The following is a 12,987-nucleotide window of genomic DNA, read 5'->3' as shown; positions in this document are numbered from 1 at the left end:
CCTGGATTTCGGCTCAGGTCAGGAACTCACAGTTTGTGAGATTGAGCCCTGTGTCAGGCTGTGCACTGACAATGTGGAGCCTGCCTGGGATTCTCTCCTCTCTCTCCCCCTCCCCTGCTTGCGTGCACTTGTGTGTGCAAGTTCGGACTCTCTCCCTCTCTCTCTCAAAATAAATAAGTAAATGTAAAAAATAGATTAATACTCAATAAATAAATAAAATAGAGAAATACAAAAAGAGATCCGATATTGTGCAAAGAACAAAATTAAACTTCAAATGAGAAAGAATGCAATCGAATACCTCTTAAGAAGGAACTGTTCCACAACTTCAAAAATAAAAATGCCAAGAGTGCATTGCACATATGGCATAAACAATATAAAATGCAGTTTGCCTAATCCTGATAGCAAAGTAGGGTTCGGGTTGTTGAAAGCATCCCAACAGCCTCCCTCCTTCCCCCCTCCTTCCTCCCTCCTTCCTCCCTTCCTCACTTCCTCCCTCCCTCCCTTCCTCCCTTCCATCTTTGCTTCCTTCCCTCCTACCTTCCCTCTTTTATTTTTAATTTTTCCATCCTTAAGTGAAAGTCCACTATATTCTCAGTTGTCCTAAACTCAGGGAGTACAGAGGTAGCAACAGTCAAACAAGGCCTTAGCGAGACCGCCCCTAGCATGGGGTATATGGTAAACAGAAATGTCACGTGTTAGAGATTCTGTGAGGGGTGCCTGGCTGGCTCAGTTCGAGGAGTATGCAACTCTTGACCTCAGGGTTGTGAGTTTGAGCCCCATGTTGGCCACAGAGTTTACTTAAAAAAAAATAAATAAGTAAAAGGTTCTGGGATTTGAAGTTGGCATGACATTCCTGAGGGGCATTTGTGTAGGAGCCTCCCCTTTGCAAAACTGCTTACCGTTTTGAGGCCTTTACCGTGATTCCAACCTCCTTGTTAATTACCACTTGAGAAGATTAGCACTTTCCCCTCTACCATCCTCACCAATGTTTCCCAGGCATTGGTCACCTACTAGGCTCTAAACTCTGCATTCACCAACACTCTTGGGTTGCAAATGACAGAAGCTAATGCAAAACTAACTTAAGCAAAGGGAGGACTTGGTGGCCCACATAACTGGGAAGGATCTGGAGATAAATCAGAAAATGAAAGGAGGGGATTTAGGAACCAGGACCTCAGGGGCTGAGACCAGGGGCTCCATGATGGCAGTCTCACTCTCCAGCTCTCTTTTCTCTGGTTCTCCTTGAATGTTGACTGGTTTCACTCCCTCCTATTGTAGGCAGGCCAGAATTCTCCATGTGTTAGGAGGCATGACCCTTGATAATCTAAGCGTAACAACTCTAAGGGAAAGGGTCTTATCTTTTCCTCCAAGATTCATATTATCAATACTAAGGACAAACTGGTCAGTTGTAAGTGGGACCTGTGACCCCCACCTCATGCCCAGAAGATGGGGATGAGAAAGCTTTCCAGGAAGACCAGAACAATGGCTACAGAATCTCCTGCAGGTTCTGGGCTGGATTCAGACTCTGTTCCTCTTATTTCTCGGGGCAAATATAGAAACTTGTATGTTAATCCCACCAATGATTATTGTTTTTCCATACAACTTCTAAATTTCTTTCTCCGTTGGCATTCATCTCCACACACACTGAGAACATTGGCAGATAATCCATTTGCATCACCCTTGATAGTTTTGGTTTTTGGTTTTCAAATGGAAAGGGAAGAATCAAATCAATTTCAAAATTAAAATACTATGCCCTACAAATATTGTTTATTCTTAGAAGAAATTGTTTCTGCTGTTTTCGGATAGTTCTCAGTATGTGGGAAAAGAAAAATATAGCAAAAAGGAAGACGTGGAACCAGGAGTCTTTCCCCTTAATAGGAAGAGAGTTGGGGTCTTTTGAGTCGTTAGCTCAGTGACTACCGGTCGTCTTAGAAGTTTTTTTTTTATGTGGTTGAGCTGAGCCTAAGGCAGAGACCATCAGCAATCATTTGAACACAGGCTAATGGAGATTTGGGGAGGGACAAATGAAGTACAATGACTTAGGTCACACTTCAAGCAATGCTACCCACATACCAAGAAGAGTACAAGATGGAACCCGAAAGCCACACCTGAGTGATCTCATAACCCTGGAACCCTTTGGCAAGGGGAAGGACAAAACAAGAACCAGCAAGAGCAAAGCAATTAGAAATGAATTTTCTATTAGGTCTGTGGAATGATGTTTACTTGTACATGTCTTTGTGAAACAGAAATTTTTGTAATTAATCCCGGTGATCATAAGACACATATTGGCCACATGCAGATTAAAAAGTTCTTTTTTTTTTTAATTTTTTTTTCAACGTTTTTATTTATTTTTGGGACAGAGAGAGACAGAGCATGAACGGGGGAGGGGCAGAGAGAGAGGGAGACACAGAATTGGAAACAGGCTCCAGGCTCCGAGCCATCAGCCCAGAGCCTGACGCGGGGCTCGAACTCACGGACCGCGAGATCGTGACCTGGCTGAAGTCGGATGCTTAACCGACTGCGCCACCCAGGTGCCCCTAAAAACTTCTAAGACAAATGCAAGTTATAATTGAATACTTTCACCTGAACGAAAGAGAAAAGAATTATGCCTCTATTGGTGCAGTCTAAAGTGTAAGGACATTAATGATCAGAACCAAGGCTTTTATAAGGCACAAAATATGAACCCAACAGGCATGGTCTCCCCTCCCTATAAACCCAAATGGAGACTCAACTCAGCATATTCTGGAAGGTACTGAGATATAGTCAATCCATTCCTACTTAAGCCTACCATTTGTAAACACATCCTAATTTTATAAGAACATTTTTTTAAGTAAACTTCACTCCCACTTTGGAGCCCAACATGGGGTTTGAACTCATGACCCTGAGATCAAGAGCTTAACCACCCAAGTGGCCCAAAAGGACACTTTTTTTTAAGCAAAAAAAAATCTGTCGATCTTCTCATCAGAGACAGACTAAATGTTATTTTACAGGGGAAAACTTGTTATTTTATTAAAATAAATAAGGATACAAAACATGAGTAGTCTACTAATCTGGGGAGGGGTGGGAAATATGAAATTGAATGGCTGAAAAGAAATAAACTCATATATTCTTACTTGTGGATCTTGGTGCACCTGTTGTCCCACTGCACATCACAGCATCATTATCCAATAAGTGCTTTAACTGTGGTCCCCCCACACTCTGCTCTCTTTGACAGGCGGTAAAATATGTCCACAGAAGTCAGCACATGATTGGGTCTGGAGACTCCCCGGGAAATTTCCAACTGGACATTGATATTTCAGGGTTAATCTTCACTCATCATCCCTGTTTCAGCCGCGAGCATGTTTTGGCAGCCAAGCTGGCCCAGTTATATGACCAGTACCTGGCAAGACACCAGAGAAACAAGGCAAAATTTCTTACTGACAAGGTACACTCTTCCATTCTTACTGTCGACTTGGTTCTTCTGATGAGCCCAAGCAACAAAGACACTTTCCTGCAGCAAACTTTCTTGCACCTCTTTCACATGCTCCCTTGGCCTAGGATGTATGATAGAGTGTTCTACCTACAGGCAAAAGGAGGGATTTGGCAATGTACATTTAATGTGTGAAAATTCGGTGGCACACAGTTAGCTTAAAGAGAAAAGTGTGTGCAAACAGTGCAAGTAACCTGACCTCCCAGGAGCGGGCATTAAATGGAAGATATGTGGCTGTGTCTTGCTTGTGTGACCTCAGATGCTGAGACCGTTCATGGCTTGGGCACCTCTCTGTCCTTAGAGACATTCTCATTTTCACATGTACTTTCCCATAACATGGTACCCAAACACAAGTCAGTTGTTTCAAATGATGCTCAAAGATATGGATCTCTGGCATTTACATGGGCTTTTCTTGCTTAATTTTGACCATGGGCAACTTTCCTCCCACGCCTTGGCTTCAAACCTACTGCCCAAATAAGAGGTAACTCCACCATACCTCCTTTTATGAGTCTATGATTTTATGATCGGTTCACAAAAATACCACTATATGTCCAGGACCCAGAAAGGTCCGCTTTTAGCCTTGAAAGAAACCTTATTTTTGAGACACACACATAAAAGTGACACTTGTCATGAGCAATTTGATTATCTGGGCTACAGAACAGGGATGGACATACACTGTTCTTTATTATTCCTTTTCTTTTTTAAGAATAGAAGAAATAGGGGCTCCTGGGTGGCTCAGTCAGTTGAACATCTGACTTCGGCTCAGGTCATGACCCAGGTTAGTGGGTTCAAGCCCCACGTCGGGTTCTTTGCTGACAGCTCAGAGCCTGTAGCCTGCTTCGGATTCTGTGTCTACCTCTCTCTCTGCCCCTCCCCTGTTCACGCACTGTCTCTGTCTCTCTCAAATATAAATAAATATTAAAAATTTTTTAAAAAGAATAGAATAAATAGCTCTCTGTCAGAGTTCATTTTGGCGAAAGTGTGGGAACAGCTGGATGCCTGAACACCCATTCACAGACTTGTTGGCATCATTTTGCCCTGGAGAAGTGGGTGGTTTGGGGCATGTAATTTGCAGTAGGCAGTAGAGTTTCTAACTCAAAACTTTTATCCATTTTTTTAAGCTCCAAGCTCTAAGAAATGCAGTTCAGACAGGACTTAACCCAGAAAAAACTCATAAGTCTCTTGATACGACCCAAAAAACTATCAATGAGTATAAATCTGAAATTCGGTGAGTATAAGTCTGTCGTTATAACTTGTACTTTTTCTCCCCTTGTTAGATGCATACTTGTTGAAAGCTTTTTTTTTTTTTGGTTTTTCTGAATGCACTGAATACATGAGACATTGAGCCAAATGCAATAATGAGATATATCCATCATATTAACCCCAAATTTGAAATCCAGTAAAAGAATGAGGATGTGGATATTGTGACTCACACACTCCACTGATGTAAATGAACATTGCTACAGCCACCACTTTAGAGAGGAGCCTGACCACACGCTAGCAAAGTGTGGAAAGTGCCCACAAGCTGGGACACAGAAATTTGGGATTTCATAGCATCGTTTACAAAAGTAAGGAACTAAGAATAACCCTATACCAGAACGAACACGTCTGGTATAGTCTTCCACTGAACATCTACACCACAGTTAAACTGACTTAGATCTCTGTGTACCAATATGGATAAAACAACGTTGAATGAAAACATCCAGGTGTTAGGAGGAGACTCGCCATGTGATATGGCTCATGAACCCTAAAGAATACCCAACACAACGCTCGTCTGTTGTAGGCACACCCGTGTGTGGTACACTCGGACAGAAAAGACACAGGTGCCGGCTGCTTCCTCTAGGGAGGGAGAGAAGGGAATGAAACTCAAGAGGTCTTCACCTGTAACTATGACATTTTGGCCAAAAACAAATGGCCCTGAGTAAATATATCAAAATGTGAACAAGTGTCCCAATTATTTATGACATATATTTTTCTATTTGGGGGCATTTTTCATAATTAAAATTCAAAAATTAAAGCCTGATTGTTGCCAAACAAGAAGGAAATACAGAATGTAGAAGGTGACTATCTTCTGGAGTCCCATCCCTCGGGGAAAATCACGATAACAGATTTCTGCTAGTTCTTCCACCTGTACATACACATGTATATACTCACGCACACATACACAGATGTGTTTATATGTTTGTATTTTGTTTAAGGAACCATTGCATTTACCATCTCACAACTTGTTTTCTATGCAAAATGCATCTCAGACCTTTTCTTATTGTAGGACATCTAGGTCCGTATCATTATTTAAAGGCTGACATTATATAGATGCTATGTCCCCTGTTGAGAGGCATTTGTACTGGTCCTATTTTTTATGCTGAAACTGTGCTCTAATTGACATTCCTGTGTGTATATATATTTATGTACCTGTACATTTCCACGGGATAAATTCTTAGAACAGGAATTAATAAATCCAGGACTTTAAATGCATACTTTTCTTTTTACAACCGAGACTTCAGTTAGTTCTTCCAGCAAAGTGGAAATTAGTGACGTTGAGATATTGTCATTGTAAATGCATGAAGAGTATATTTTAAAACAAAAATTCTTGGGGCACCTGGGTGGCTCGGTCAGTTAAGCATTTGACTCTTGATTTCAGCTCAGGTCATGATTTCACGGTTAATGAGTTCTGCTTTGTCAGAGCCTACTTGAGATTCTCTCTCTCTCTCTCTGCCCCTCCCCTGCTCGCACTCTCTCTCCCTCTCAAAGTAAATAAACTTTAAAAAAATAAAATGAAATGAAAATTCTTATTTATGCTAAAACAAAAAAACCCAGCTGGCAGCCTCTTTGTGAAGATAATTTTTGTTTTCGCATACATTGGGTAAGAAAAGGGACAAAAAGCTGTTCTGAATACAGAAGTGGTTTTCTATGGACTTGTATTTATTAATCAGCATTTGGAAGCTGGCAGAACGGTGCATAAGGTGCACAGACCGTGCCGGGGGCCCGTGGGTGGCAGAGCCAGTGTGGTCTTTCTGCCGCCCGTGGGGATGAACAGCTCTGCGGTTCAGCATTTCTGGCCCCGTGAAAGAGTGGGTTTTAGTCTTTTACTGATGTTTAACTATTGCTGAAACGAGTTCAAAGCAGACGGCCTGTTCCCACATGTCCCCTCAAGCGGGCCCGTGTGCGGCTGCTGACCTGACCAGAGGCCGGGTGAGCCCCCGCCGGGCATCGGCCGAGTCAACAGCCAGCAGAGCTCCACAGCGAGCATTTTCCGTCATTTTCCATCTTCTTTTCTGTAAATGGCATCACGACCTCATTGCTGGCCCTCTGAGCTGCAACCAGCTGGACGAGGAAGGAAGCACCTTGTGGGTGCAAGACAGGGAGACATTGTATTTCACTCTCCCTACTGGCTCTCAACCCTCAGACCTACTCAGACTTGAACATGTAAAAATTCTGCCACCCTAGAGCCCCATCTGGCTACACCTTTCTGTGTTTCCCTTCACAGCCAAACTTGTGGCAAACATGAACCAATCTTTCTGCTCGGCTCCCTCCCATCCTGTTCACTGGAACCCGTCCTCATTCACCCACCCGCTTTTCCTCTGAGGCGATCTGGCCACGGTCCCTAGGGACCTCCGTTTTGCCAAGCCCCTCCTGCTACCTGGCCTCTTGACAGCGAGGGGCCTTGTCACCAGAGGGGCCTTTTGTGATGTATTTCTTCCCCTCCCCTCCCTAGGCCACCCTCTCTTGGATGTCCGCACCCCTCTCCTTCTGCCTGTCCTTCCCACCATCCTGTCTCTATCATCCTCCTCTGCCCAGCTTCTAAATGTTCTAAGTCCCTCACAGGGTCTTTCTTTTTCTTTTCTTTATTAATCTGCATTTTCTCCTGAGAGGAATCCAGTCCCGTGGTTGGAAAGATCATCCAGAGAGGCCAGTGAACTCCCAGAGTTTCACCTCAGGGCTGATACCCTCATCCACACTCCGGACCCCATCTTTACCAAGTTTCAGAAGAATGTTACCTGACTCCCCAGGCAAAACTGCCTTTGCCTTTTCCTCCAGAGCCCTGACCACAACTGGTCGTTAAATATTCTTTTGTGATGCTTTGCTTCTGTAGCTCAGATGTCAAATTTTTCTTGCTAAGAGTTCATTTTTAGCATTTCTGAGAAACTATTTTGTCAGGTACTAAAAAAGCAAATAGGAAATATGTCAGAAAGCCTCAACGTGTCCTAGAACTCAGTAAGATAATTTTATACCGCGGTTTTTAAAAAGAAGGCCGGGGAGGTAGCAGCTAAGGGCACAAGAACACAGACCACTTGATAGTGACAGGTAACCCTTGGCGGACCACTTACCAGATGTCGGGCACGGTTCTAGCATTAACACTCCTCTCAACAACCCTGTGAAGTAGATTCTGTGAGCACCCCTAGCTTACAGATGAGGCAGGGAGAAGTTAAGTTGTTTGCTAGGCCAGCTCACAGATGAGAGACCCAGGGTCTCAACCTACAGAGTCAGGTTCCAACATCTGTGCCCTTAACCACATGCTTCACTGCTTCCCAAGAAGAATGTTTCTTAGTTCATTGCTTTCTTGTTTCTGTGAGGTCTTCAGAGAATCTCGAATCTTGGCCACCCAACCACTAACTGGCTGTCGTCTTCCGCCATCTTCTTTTTCCGGAGCCAGCAGTTGAATGACTGGGAACCTAGACCTCTGTGCTTCTCTGTACCATCTCCACAGACTGGGTCATCACAAGAGCAACCTCCAGACTCAGGTCTTCCTTCTGGAGGTCAGGAGGTGCTAATTCATGAGACCCTGCCTCCGTGGTTTTCTACAGCACTCTCTTAGGCGAATCTCACCTTGTATGTTGTAGTCATTTATCTATGTATCTGATTCCTGAGCTAAGTTGTAAATTCCTTGAGGACAAAGACACTTCCAGTCTTAGACATTCTGAATCACCTGGAATGACACCTGCTACTTGCTCAAGAAAAGAAAAATTGTCTAGTTAACTAATTGATTAATAGCACAATAGAGTACATTTGGGTTCTGGACTGGACTATCATTCATAGAGAGGGCTGAAAGTAAGGGGTTGAATAATTCCCAAGCACTTTAAATAATGGGAATAAAAATGAAAACATTTTCAACTGATGCCTCTTCAAATCAAGCTAAAAATATTGTTAATCTAGTTAGCACTGAAAACTCACCAAGGCAGGCAGCGAGCAACATTAGAACTTGTGATTTGTGTTAACAAAGACAGATTTTAATGTTTGTTGTTAACGGGGACAGTAGCATTTTCCTAAGTCTGCAATAATTTAGTCCATGAGAACTGAGTTTACTGGGCCTCTTATTTTTATAACTTCAAAGGTGGCTGTTTGTTTAAGGGTACATAGTATTATTAATAACAAGTTCAGAAGGTGATTTAGTTTAACTGACTTCAGATTCACCTAGAGAAAACAAAATCAAATAACCTCTTGAAACAGATTGGCATCCTATTGTCTTCAAATTTCCACTCATATTTTTGGATTTCTAGTACTTAAGAAGTATTATAGGTATCAGATTAAATATCCAGTCACTACAGCATTATTAGTTTCTTTTTTAATTTACACACCTACCTGAATAACTTTTTAATATATATCAACATGTTCAATCTTCTAGGCAAACAAGAAAACTGCGTGACGCTGAACAAGAAAAAGATCGAATGTTGCTTAAAACCATCATAAAAGTTTGGAAGGAGATGAAATCCCTTCGAGAATTTCAGAGGTTTACAAATACACCCTTGAAACTTGTTTTGAGAAAGTAAGCTTTTTCAAAGATTGTTTTATTGAGAAAATGTGTAAAACATGGGTACAGTTTGAAAAATAATTACAAATAGGAACGCCTGGGTGGCTCAGTCAGTTGAGGGTCCAACTCTTGATTTCAGCTCAGGTCATGGTCTCACCATCATGGGATGAGCCCTGCGTTGGGCTCTGTGCTGAGCGCTGAACATGGAGCCTGCTTAAGATTCTCTTTCTCCCTCTCCTTCTGCCCCTCCGCTGCTCACACCCTCATGCTCTCTCTCTTAAAAAAGGTTTTTTGAATAAAGAATGACAAGTAAATAACAATATGACCACTCCCCAGGTAAAGAAATAGGACATTACATGCACCTGAGCAGCCCCTATGTTCTTAACCCCGCCTCCTTCCCCCTTCATCCCAGAAGTTACCATTTTCCAGACTTTTATGATTAGCATTTCCTTGTTTTTATTTCTAGGTTTTCCATCTACCTGTAACTCCTAAAAATATGTAGTTTAATATCACCTGTATTTGATGTATCCACAAATGAGAGTAGGTTGTATGTACTCTTTGTAGTGTGTTCTTTAATACTGCGTGAGATTCAGCTACTTTATAGCTATAGTTGATTTGTTCATTTTCTTTGCTTTATATTCATTATATGAATACAACAGAACTTGTTCACTCTACTGTTGATGGACATTTGAGTTGATTCCATTTCTCATCTATTACAAGACAGCACTTCTATAAGTACTTTATATGTGTCTTTTAAGGTACACGTGCCTAAGCTCTCCTGAAATATACCCAGAAGTAAAATTGTTGAGTCTTAGGAGATGCGCCTCTCTAATACTCACGTGCTGATTACACTTTTCCAGAGTGGTTGTGCCGATTTATACTTTGAGCGGTGTTCCTGTAGGTCCATATCACTCGTGCCATCGAGGTCACCTGGTCTTGTCAAACCTCACACTTTGCCAGTCCGATAGCATGGTTTAATTTCTAACTTCCCATTCATAAATTGTCCACTTTGATTTCCTCTGTCTGTTCAAGGCTTTTGTAGATTTTTGAACTGAACTGTTTTTCTTTGTATCTTCTGCATAATTGGTAAGAGTTTGACATCTATCCTGGACATGGGCCCTTTGTTGATGTGCATTGCAGATTCCCCTCTCCTACTCTGTACTTGTCTCCTTATTCCCTTCTGCTGCTTTTTCATGATAGAAATTCTTCATTTTACACAGATACAATACGTTCATCTTTTCTTTCATGATTGGTGCTTTTTGTATGCTGCTTTAGAAATTGTTCCCCTCAGTCAAGTAGATATTCTATTATATGGTCTCTATAATCTTTATAGTTTTATGTTTCTCATTCGTCTTTAGTCCGTTTGGAATAGATCTTTGTATATGGTGCAGAGAAAGTATGCTTTGATATCAGGTATGCTACCTAATCCACTAGACTTTGATACATGATTAAAAGTAGAGTCATCACAACAAAACCATATTCTGTATATGAATTAAAGAGTGTCTCTGCTGCTGGTTTTGGTCCCTTCCTGACTGTTTGTTGAAAGTAAGTGTTGTGCTATACATCGACATGAAAAGTAAAAAATATGAGCAATTATCTGATACTTTACTTTGAAGAGAGTCATGCTTTAGCCAAAGATAGCTGCAAATTGTGATTTTTAGGGTTTCATAAATTTCATAATTTTCATAAGACTCAGAAACCATCCTACAGTTCCTGGGACAAAGACAAGACCGTGCTTCCTGAGGGCAGGGATCTGGTCGCCATTGGGTATCTGGTCCCAAACAGAGAAGCTGCCACTTGGTATTTGCTGAGTTAATATTAGCTGATGAAAGACAGATCCAAGTAGTCTGTCCCACAGAAACCACGGATGTCTCCCAGAAATTCCAGAGTTTCAGCTTCCGAATTCCATCTTCCAGGCTGCCCCTCCCACCCAGAAGCAGAACATAAATATTTACCTAATTGTTTTCTCCTTCTTTCCTTCAGTTTAAGATAAACTAAAATTTGTCAGAAATTTACCCTTAAGGTCCCCTCTAGGTGGCACTTTTTGTGATACCTAACACCCCTTCCTCCTATAAGTAGCTGCCTCCTAAATTTTTTTGGAGTGCCCCTTTTTACACCCTTGATTCACCTAGCCACCTTATGATACAGCATAATTTTTTTTCCTGCAAAAGTCATCGGATTTCAGCTAGTTTATTTATGCCTCTACAGAACAGAGAGCAAGGCAAATGGTTCTCTATATGCCAGAGATGGAACATAACTTATGAGCCAGATTTTCTCCGATGTTTATAAATTTCCAGTGCCATTGTGTTTCCCGAGTGACTTCTTCAGCAGGATCCTAGAGCTTTAAGAACCTGTGCCTTAGGGGACTGCTAATTGCTAACCCACCAGGCCCCACGTGTAAGTAAGCAAGCACGTGTACATAAGCAAACCTGAGTCAGCCTTAGGCACCTGAGTAAGTTTATCTGAAAAGGACAGGATCTTTAGGAGTAGAACCCACAGGCCAGACTGCATTGATCGCTAAGCCCAGGCAATTTGCTGCAACAAGTCCAAAGTGCTGGGCGGGAGTGTTTGGGTGACATGTCTATCACCTCCTTCCGGGACAATCACACTGCTCGGTAACATACCACACTTGTTTAATCCCAGGTTGACTCAGCCACAGCGCCTTTTTGGCAGGGGATCTCACAGAACTAATGTTCCACCAAGCACACTATGGGGAACGCTGCTTTGGGCTGGGCAGAGCTCCTGATAAAGTATCAGCAGAATCGTCAAAGAAAAACTCAAATTGTCAATCTAAAATCAGAACAGCAGTTTTGGGGGCTTGGTAGTAACATAATGAAATGGTTTCTCAGAGATTTGAAGCACGAATAAAATAAGTACAATGAAACTCTACCATTACCGGTCGGAAGTCTACAGGCACTGGACAGTGTCATATTGCCATCTGGATCACTTAGCTCAGAGTGGCATTGTTGCTTGGCGGCAAATAGATTGGGCCCATATTCCAGCTCTTCCACTCACCAAATGTGTGTTCTTGGACACCTTACTTAATCTCTCCGTGCCTCAGTCTCCTTGTGGGTAAAATGCAAATGATAGTAGTATCGGCCTCGCAGGGTGGTGAGCTAACACGCACAAAGCTTTCAGAGGAGGATCTGCCCCCCATATGGGTATTTGCTGTTATTATTACTCTCTTACTGAATTTCAAGAAATAACCAAGGTCCTGTATATTATTTTAAAGGGAAAAGGTTGACCAGAAGGCAGACGAAGAAGCATACGAAGCAGAAATTCAAGCCGAAATAAGCGAGTTGTTGGAAGAACACATGGAAGAGCACGAGCAGAAGATGGAAGCGTACAGAGCCGCGTACCAACAGTGGAAAGCCTGGAAGAAAGCCCAGGTTTGTCGAGTCACTTAGCCTTGAGCAGGGCTGACCTTGGGGACCGGAGGCGTCTGGGAGACCACCACTTGAGGCCCGAGGAGGGAAACTGGACAGGAAGACTGGGGTCCCTTCTGACTCTACCCATTGAATGTAGGGCAGTGATGCTTCTAGGATTCCCCGGAAAATCATATAACTTTGCACATATAATCCTGCAACGTTGAAGCCAAGGCATTAAGTTATAGATCGGGTGAATTGCAATGCCGGCCCACAAGACTTACTTTAATTTCAAGATGTGTCCTTGGCCTTTAGCCCCAGTATTAATGATCCCGTGAATAGCTAACGTTTTTCAGCTCTTTCTGGGTCCCAGGCACTGTGCTAAGTGCTTTCCAAGCATTACCTCA

The 12,987-nt window shown here is 42.5% G+C and overlaps 1 protein-coding gene across 10 annotated transcripts in view; it reads left to right on the top strand.

Annotated features, from left to right (window-relative positions):
• CC2D2A (coiled-coil and C2 domain containing 2A) overlaps nt 1–12,987 on the top strand; it is a 152,808-nt gene that overhangs the window by 65,128 nt on the left and 74,693 nt on the right. For all 10 annotated transcript variants that reach the window (XM_043572936.1, XM_043572932.1, XM_043572934.1 and 7 more), the window contains 4 exons: nt 3,212–3,421; nt 4,588–4,694; nt 9,090–9,230; nt 12,448–12,604. In XM_043572936.1, the coding sequence (XP_043428871.1) occupies nt 3,212–3,421; nt 4,588–4,694; nt 9,090–9,230; nt 12,448–12,604 (615 nt within the window). The remainder of the gene's footprint in view (nt 1–3,211; nt 3,422–4,587; nt 4,695–9,089; nt 9,231–12,447; nt 12,605–12,987) is intronic.

This window comes from Prionailurus bengalensis, chromosome B1 (genome assembly GCF_016509475.1).
Source record: "Prionailurus bengalensis isolate Pbe53 chromosome B1, Fcat_Pben_1.1_paternal_pri, whole genome shotgun sequence".
Taxonomy (NCBI): domain Eukaryota; kingdom Metazoa; phylum Chordata; class Mammalia; order Carnivora; family Felidae; genus Prionailurus; species Prionailurus bengalensis.
Note: the sequence above shows the minus strand (reverse complement) of the source record. Positions and strands in the feature narration are given on the sequence as shown.